Genomic DNA, 8,536 nt, shown 5'->3' on the forward strand with positions numbered 1-8,536 from the left:
ATAAGTCCTTAAGTGATAAGAACATGAGACACACTCAATTAAACGAGTCGAGTAGGCAAATCCTGGAAGAGGGAATTCAAGTGGTCTACAAATGTATGCACGTGCTCAAATGTACTATAATCAGGAAGTGAAAATAAGCATAACAAATACTCCCACCAAAAGAGCACTGTGGTTCTCTTTTCTCTAGAAGCTTGCCAGCACTTCTTATGTTTTGTCTTTTTGATGTTTGCCATTCTAACAGGTGTGAGGTGATATCTCCTTGTGGTTGTGGTTTGCATCCCCTGATGATTTATAAGCCCTAGAGAGCTAATGCACAGTATAGCGATAGACGCAAGATAAACAACAATATTGTTATAGTCATCGGACTTGCTAAGAGAATAGAACTTAATTACTCCAACCTCTAGAAAGAAATGATAATTCTGTAACATGATAGAGGTGTTAATTAATGGTACAAGGCAATCCTATTACAACATACAAATGTATCCAATTTACATGGTGTACACCTTAAATTTGCACAGGGTTGAATATCAACTGTATTTCAATAGGAAAGTGGAAATAGATGTTCAATACTGTTCCATATGAAAGAGACTCTCTCACTGAGGGTATGTCACAGAAAGCATCCTTTGTATGAACAAGAACAGCTTTCAAAGTGCTAGAACCATTTAACTGCAAAGGAACCTTTAGAAGGTAGTGATTTCTCATTCTTTCCAGGTTTTCCAAGACATGTTCAGTACCTCTCCTTGGAGATCTGAATCACACTTGGTTGTGATGTGAATATGGAGTATTGGATTCATTGCTGTATTGACTTAGTAGCTGGGGTGTGTGACTAGGGCAAATAGTTGGTTGTGTCTTGGTGCAGTGTTGGGCCCAACACAACAGCTGCCAAGAGACCCGCATGAATAATGGGTTTGCACCCACTGTTTCCTTTCCTGGCAACACACTTTCCAAGATGTAATCAGATTGATTCTTCAGCATCTTCAAGTCTTTTTTCACATATCACCTTTCCCTTCATTCCTGTTATGACTACCTCATCTGAAATTGTAACCTTGCTTCCTGTCTCCAAAGATACTTTCCTTTTTCTCTCCTGTATTATTACATATTAGGCCTTATCATTTTACAAACAATACACTGTTTTTTTCCTCCTTCTTCCCTCCCTTCCTAATCCCTTTCTTCCTTTCTCCTCCCTTCCTTCTTCCCCAACTTTCTCTTTCCCTACTTCCTTCCATTTCTTCCTTCCTTTCTGTTCACTTTTTAATGTATGAACTCCCACAGTTGCATGTATCCCATGGGATTTTTAAGCACTTTGTTCATTGCTGTTTCTCTATTGCATAGCCCTCACTAAATATTTGTTGGATGAATGCATTGATTCAATGGCTGCATTAATTAAGCAACGTTAGTTTCATTTTCTATTGTCTCTCTCTTTGACTTTGGATTTTTCCACAAGAAATGCTTCAATCCAGAGAGATCATATCAGTGTTGCTTCACTGTGCGTGAGTGTCAGATGACAGTATCTACATGTACACGAGGCAGGCCATCTGTGGAGGAATGTACAGCCTGACCTAGGTGGATGGATCTGAGAACAGGCTGCCATACCCTGGTTATTCCCCTTTGAGGAATCCTAGGGCTGAGCAAGCTGTAGATGTCCATCTTCTAACGTGTCTGAAAGGGGCACTGCAGGGTGAGTGATCCCCCCAAGGCTAGGTGTTGGGTTCCTCTGGCTTGTCAGCAGAACTGGTAATCGTGGTGCCATTTGATCCTCTTAGTTGAGAGAAAGCCTGGAAACAAAGTTGTTTTCTGGAAAATGTTTCCTATTGAAAAGTCTTGACCTGAAACCTGTGTCATAATCAAGGGACTAAAGTGATGTTTTCAAAGGGCCTCTGGCTGTGTTGTTGACTCTCTAGTGGTTTCTCTCAGTACCAACATTGCCTGGCATTAACTAGCTCGGATTCTGATCTGGCAGTTCCTGATTGGTGCCCTCTGCCTATATAAGGTCAGGATGTGGAATGCTGAAGGCAGCATCCTACCTTCTCCTGAGCTCCACGCTTTCTTATCTGTGCTCCCTGCTAATCAACTCACCAGCATGAAGCTCTTGGCGTTGCTGGTACTGGTGGCCGTTTCCACCTTCCTGGTTTCAGGCCGTAAGTAAAGATTCTTACCTGAAAAGAAGGTCTGGGGCAAGAGTCCATCAACGTATACGCTCTGTGTGGGTGTGGGTTTGGAGGAGCTTAGAATGGTGGCCCCCACGTCCTCCACCCCACTGCCCTGTTCCATCCCCATTTTGACTGACCCCTCAAGATAGAGTGGACTCTCCCTTTAGACTTTGGCAATCCAGTCAGGTCTTTGCTCAGTTTTAACCTTGGTGTTCAATGTCATTGTGAGTGTCGTTAAAATATGTTCAAGAATGTAATCAATAAAAAAATAAAGAAAAGAATGCAATCAGAGTTTTATTTCAGGAGAGCAAAAAATGGTGATGTATTATGTCTTTTGTGGGGTTTTGTTGGTTTTATATTATGTGTGTATCTTTTTGCCCTCAGCACAAGTAGAAAAGCCTAAGGTTCTTCAGTTATGACAGCCTGCAATGTTGTCTATAATTTCTCTTCCCTCTATGCCCTAAGCTGGTGTTTAATTTATGCCTATTTTTTTTTTCTCTTGTAGAGACAACTGGCGCTGCAAGTGATAGCTCTACTGGTAAGTCTGTGTTTGTACTTCATGTCTTTCCTGCCATGACTGTTTTCCATCTCTGTCTCGTGTCACGTGGCCATGGAGGACAGAATGCAAAGCAGCTGCTTGGGAAAGCCACATTCTTGCTTGTAAAGTTCATTGTGACTATAGAAAATCTGCTGATTTCTTATACATTTTTAGAGAATATAGTCTCTGGAAAGGACCAGTGCAAACTGTAAGTGTTGTCTAGGAGAAAAGACAAGAGATTATGGTCTGAATTTGTGGTGTGGGAATTTGGGGGAGTTGCATGTAAAGTCTTCTTGATGACCATAATTTGAAGGGGTGAATATAGGGTCAGTGTGTAGAAGTGGGATTAATCAGTTTCAGGATGAAGAAAGACAATGTAATTAATTCCTGAAGGTGATATAGAAATGACAGCAGTAGGCCTGCATGGGAGTGTGGAATGGAGATTGAGGAATATAGGGTGAAGTTGATGAATGGCCTTATGCTTTGTTCTTTGTAACGCATGCCTTAGTCCCATGCTGATCTGCATTTTTTTTTCTTATGTGAAACTGAAGGTTGTGTAAAAAAGCCCCAAGCGCATTTCTTGGGCTTCTCACAAGTGTCCTCTACATCCTATGCCGTGTGTGTTGTACTCATGCGTATATTGGGACGACTTCCCTTTTTGCCCTTCTCAGTTGGGGAAGGACTTGTTTCCTTTGGTAATAAGGGCATAGACTATGGTCAGACCTCATACACTGTGCCATACATCCTACCTGCAAAGCCAGGGCCAACTGAAAAAATATCATCTCAAGTGATTGAGGACTGAGACATTATCGCTGCAGTGTGAGTGTTGAGACTGAGCTATCTACTTGCTGGGGTAGGTGTAACCCACAAGTGTGGGGTCTGACCCTGGCGATTTGTCAGAAGCTCTGGTGTAAGGTGTGGAGAGTGATAATTGTCACCAAAATTGTCACATTTCCTTTGAACTGGGGTGTTTGGGGGGCATTTGCTCATGTTTAATACAGTCAGAATAGTACCCTTGTCTCCCTTTATGTCTAATGTGGCTCTCCTAGTTACTTCTAGAATAGACGGAGTCCAACTTGAAGAACAGGTGAGACAAATATAATTCCCATTTAGGCCAGAACCTGAGAGAAGAGATTGGACTTCATTCAAAGAAAGGAGATACTATTGTACAAATCTGAGATGCATGAACTTCTTTTTTTTCCCCCGATACATGATCTTCTTCTTGTGTTGTTCTCCTATATACTTTATTCTGCTACTCACACTGATTCATGATGCAGTGAAAACTAATCAGATCAAGTTATCCCATGGGAGGGAACCATAAAGTCAGCTCACTAGGGATTTCCTTTTGCCTGTGAGCCATGATCCCTGTGAATAAGAACACATATGGATTTGGTATTTGTGTTCACCACTAGGTGGAAGTATCTGCTTGTCTCTTAGTCTTATAGTCCTTGTAAGGAAACCCCAAATTCTTTCTGTCCCATCAAGGGAAGGGCTAGGAAAAATGAGTCTGGGAAAAGTGGGTAGCCAGGCGAAAGAGAGGACAAACTATTGACAATTGCAGAACTGAATTTAGAATGAAGAATGTACCTCCAAGCTCAAGTGGGACAAATTCCATTCCTGGAGAAGAGTGAAAAGTCTCAGCTGGATCTTTTCTGTCTTTTTAAGTTTTCTTTTAAGTTTATTTACTTAGAGAGAGTGGGAGAGAGAGAGAGAGGAAGCACCAGTAGGGGAGGGGAAGAGAGAGAAGGAGAGAGAATCCCAATGAGGCTCTGCACTGTGAGTGCAGAGCTCAAGTGTCTCGAATTCATGAATCTTGAGATCATGACCTGAGACAAAATCAAGAGAAAATTAAACCACTAAGCCACCAAGAGCCCCTGGATCTTTTTCTTCTAATTTCAGCTGCTGCCACCACAGCTGCCGCCACCACTGCCGCTGCCACCACTGCTGCTCCTGCCACCACTGCCGCTGCCACCACTGCAGCTCCTACTACCACTCCAAAGGGTAAGCCACTCATCTTTGTGCTTTCTTTTCGGGGCTCTTGATTCCTTGATTCCCTATGATCCCGGAAGATTCTATTGTGTGGTCAGGAAGGAGAAGCCATGAGAGAGCTCTGTTTCCATCATTCTCTAATTATTTCTAGTTTTACAAATCAAGTCAGCAGATAGATCTCAGAGGAGCCCTGAGGTTGCAGCTTCTTGTTCACTAATATTACCTGCAAGTTCCTGACATGTTGGCTTTAATAGGGAATTTTGTCTTTAGTGGAAATATTATTAGAAAGATAGGGGGCCAGGTGACTGTTTATGTTTATTTTTTATAGAAAAGTGTTTGTTTCTTTTATTTTTAAGTTTTTATGAAGTTTATGTATTTTGAGAGAGAGAGAAAGAGAGAATGGAAGTGTTGGAGGAGGTGGAGGGGGAGACTGAGAGAGAGAGAGAAAGAGAGAGAGAGAGATTGAGAATCCCAGCAGACTCCATACTTTCAGTGCAGAGCCCGATGTAGGGCTCAAATTCACGATCATGACCTGAGCTGAAGTTGAACACCTAAGCTCTGAGCCACCCAGGTGTCCCAGTGTTTGTTTCTTTGAAAGACTTTTCTAAACGTAGACAACAGCTTTAAAATGAGGCCTCCTTGAAGCAGACACTTTTGAGCATTATTCAGGGTATTCCTGGGAATTTGGAAAGCCATTGAGGACCAAGATAGTACAGTCTTCCTATTCCTGGTTCATCTTTCCCCTCCTTCTACTTTCATGTATCATCGATTATGAGATTTATTGACTGTGAACATATGCAAGGTATTGTGGTATAAAACTCACATACAGGGTGCCTGGGTGGCTTATTGTGTCAAGCGATGGACTCTTGGTTTTGGCTCAGGTCACAGTCTCATGAATTCTCTCTCTCTGCCTCAATCCTGCTTGCTTGCACTCTCCTTCTCTCTCAAAACAAACAAACAAACAAACAAACAAACAAACAGTTTTTTTTCATTAATTTTTTAAAATGTTTATTTTTCTGAGAGAGAGAGAGAGCTAGTGGGGGAGGGATAGAGAGAGAAGTAGTCACAGAATCCAAAGCAGGCTCCAAGCTCTGAGCTGTCAGTAGAGAGCCCAATGTGGGGGATGAACGCATGAACCATGAGATCATGACCTGAGCCAAATTCAGATGCTTAACCAACTGAGTCAGCCATGTGCCCAAGCACTAAATTAAAAAAAATTCACATAGAAATGTAATTTAAATATGAGTCATTCTACGAAGGAAACACTGTAAAGATGAAGAAATGGAAAAGTTCCAATGAAAGACTTTCCCCTGAACAGATGGGAGAGGTTGCATGTGTACTTAAATAATCAATGTCTTGAGGAAACTTTTTCAAATATTGCTTTATAGTCTTTCAGTGTCAGGGCCATTGCTTGGCACCTTGCACAAGGGTGAGTAGTGGGCAGGGCATGGAGGAGAAATTGAGTATATATCCCTGGTGAGAAGGTGGCAGGGTTGCTCTGTTGAATCATAGAGGGAGAACTAGTACCTGTGGACCTACTTGCTGGGCTCTCTAGACTTCGAGCTTATCTGGGCTCCCAACCAGGCCTGCAAACCCCATTTTTGGGGGATGAACATCTCATGGCCATTTGACTCCATGGAATTCAGTGCCATTTGACATTTGTTGGTCTCCTTTCAGATTCCCCAAATGAAGCCACTATCTTCATCCTTTTTGAAACCTGCTTGACGATATATTTTATTCTCTTGCAGGCCTTCTGGAATTTATTAAGCGTATTTTGAAGCTATGATTGTGAGATGAAATCTCCTGGATGTCCTGCATGTGATCCTGCTGGGCTCGGCCAGAATGTCCTTTCATTTGATTTACTCCAACCACGTACCATGCCTATCATGTCTCTCCTATCTCTAATCAGTTTGTTTGTTTTCAAATAAAATTAACATTGAGCAACATCAAAAATAGTATATTTTTAAGATGTTGGGAAGTGGTTGTCCCATGCTTTCATCAGTCCTTAGTGACAGATACCTGGAATTTTATTTAGTCCTTCCTGTGTCATTGTGAAATGGACTTTGTGTATGTCTACCCAATTTTTACACATAAGGCCCTCTTCTCGGGTGCATCAGTAGAGACTAGAGGTTTCTGTAACATGAATGCACTAATCAACATTTACTAGACACCAGTGTCCATTCTGGGTTCCATCAATCTCTGCTATTAACTGAGTCATAATTTTTCTCTTATCTGCAATGATATAGCAGGTGAGTAGGAGGAAAGCAGCCCTGCCATGTGGGAGTTGGCCTAGTGGCAACGGGTTGGGAGTTATGGAGTTATTAGGGGCTCACCTGAGCTGAGCCAGGACATGGTGTACTCTTGTTGGACATAAAAAGTCATAGAAGTCCAACAGCAGACAAGGGCACTCAGTGACTGTGATGAAAAGAGTCAAAAATCAAGATCACTTTATAGTGGGGCACCTGGATGGCCCAGTTGGTTAAGTGTCTGACTCTTGATTTTGGTGCAGTTCATGATCTCAGGGTCACAAGATAGACCTCACACCACTCAGCAATAATGGTAGAGCCTGCTTGAGATTCTTTCTCTCCTTTTCTCTCTGCCCCTCCCCTGCTCTCTCCCTCTGTCTCTCTTTCTGTCAAAAACAGATCACTTCCCAGGTATGTTTCAATACAGACAAAAGCAATGTTAGTGTGCCAAACCCACAATCGCACATATCCCTTTTTCCCAGTTAATGTGTGACTGCTGCTCTATTACCTATCACAGCTTTGACTTATTTTTCTCTTCTCCTTATAGAAAAGATTTCTTAAGATAACCAATCATAGCATACTCATGCCCCTTGACAGCATCCAAACCAGGGCAGAGGCCTGCTTCTCTACAACATCCTCCAAACCACCTAATACAAGCCCAAATCTTATATAACTTTTTTCTAACACCCTTGAACTGAGACACCTCTCTGCAATTCCCCTTGATGTATGCTGTCCCCCACAGCAGTGACAATGACCCCAAACTTCTCAGCTACAGCTACTCCTGCTGGTTTTTGGCTGTTAGGCTTCAATACCTGAATGCACAATCAGGATGGATATTACACATGAATGAGTCAAGTTGTCTTCATCGTTTCAACTGTGGGCATCTGCCCAGTTTTCCCACACTTACTAAATGGGATTCTTTAAACTTGTCCTAGTTCTTACCAGCAGTACACTAAGCAGTGCTCAATTCAAGAAGAACAGCATGTCAATATTCTGATAAGGAAATGATGGTGTTTAGAATTTGATTTGAACTAAATCTCTTTGATTTTTAAAAAACGATTCTGGAATGCCAGTGGATCAGATGTACAGGTGACTGTTGAAGATTAAATAGGTGTATTCGGATTGTTTGAGCAGGATTCGGTGTGATCAAGGCTATTTGGGAGGTGCAATAGGCCAAGTGGAATGGGTAGGCCTTAATAGAGTTAGCCAACACCTTCTTTTCCACAGTAGTTTGAGTCTTCCTTGCACTACAGAATTTTCATAGAGTAGAGCTCAGTGTATGTTTACCATATATCCATAGGGATATCTGAGTATATTAGAAATTGTCACAATTTAGTTAGGTAAGGTCTGGAGTTAATGAGCATTAGGGGAAAATTAGCACATACTGTGAGTATTCCTTCCTCAGAGGAATAAACTACAAAGAATGAAAACCTTTAGTATCCATAGAAGAACTGGAGGGTAATTGAAATGGCTAGCTAATATTCCAGGCCATGTCGCATCTGTGAAATTCCTGTGAATTGTGTCAGTTGGAGCAACAGGATATTGCCCAACTCTGCAACATGTTGTCATATTTTTCAGATCATGCTAATAAGTAAGAAGGTCAAAGACTATTA

At 41.9% G+C, this 8,536-nt stretch overlaps 1 protein-coding gene across 1 annotated transcript; it reads left to right on the plus strand.

The window, feature by feature from the left end:
* The first annotated feature begins 1,527 nt into the window (after positions 1–1,527).
* On the plus strand, positions 1,528–5,111 carry LOC106982816 (CAMPATH-1 antigen-like). The gene is made up of 3 exons (XM_027036365.2): positions 1,528–2,138; positions 2,656–2,688; positions 4,588–5,111. Exons 1-3 carry the CDS (start codon positions 1,997–1,999, stop codon positions 4,728–4,730), a joined length of 318 nt encoding a protein of 105 aa, XP_026892166.2. The 5' UTR covers positions 1,528–1,996; the 3' UTR covers positions 4,731–5,111.
* Positions 5,112–8,536: the final 3,425 nt, after the last annotated feature.

Source organism: Acinonyx jubatus, chromosome B4 (genome assembly GCF_027475565.1).
Source record: "Acinonyx jubatus isolate Ajub_Pintada_27869175 chromosome B4, VMU_Ajub_asm_v1.0, whole genome shotgun sequence".
Lineage (NCBI taxonomy): Eukaryota > Metazoa > Chordata > Mammalia > Carnivora > Felidae > Acinonyx > Acinonyx jubatus.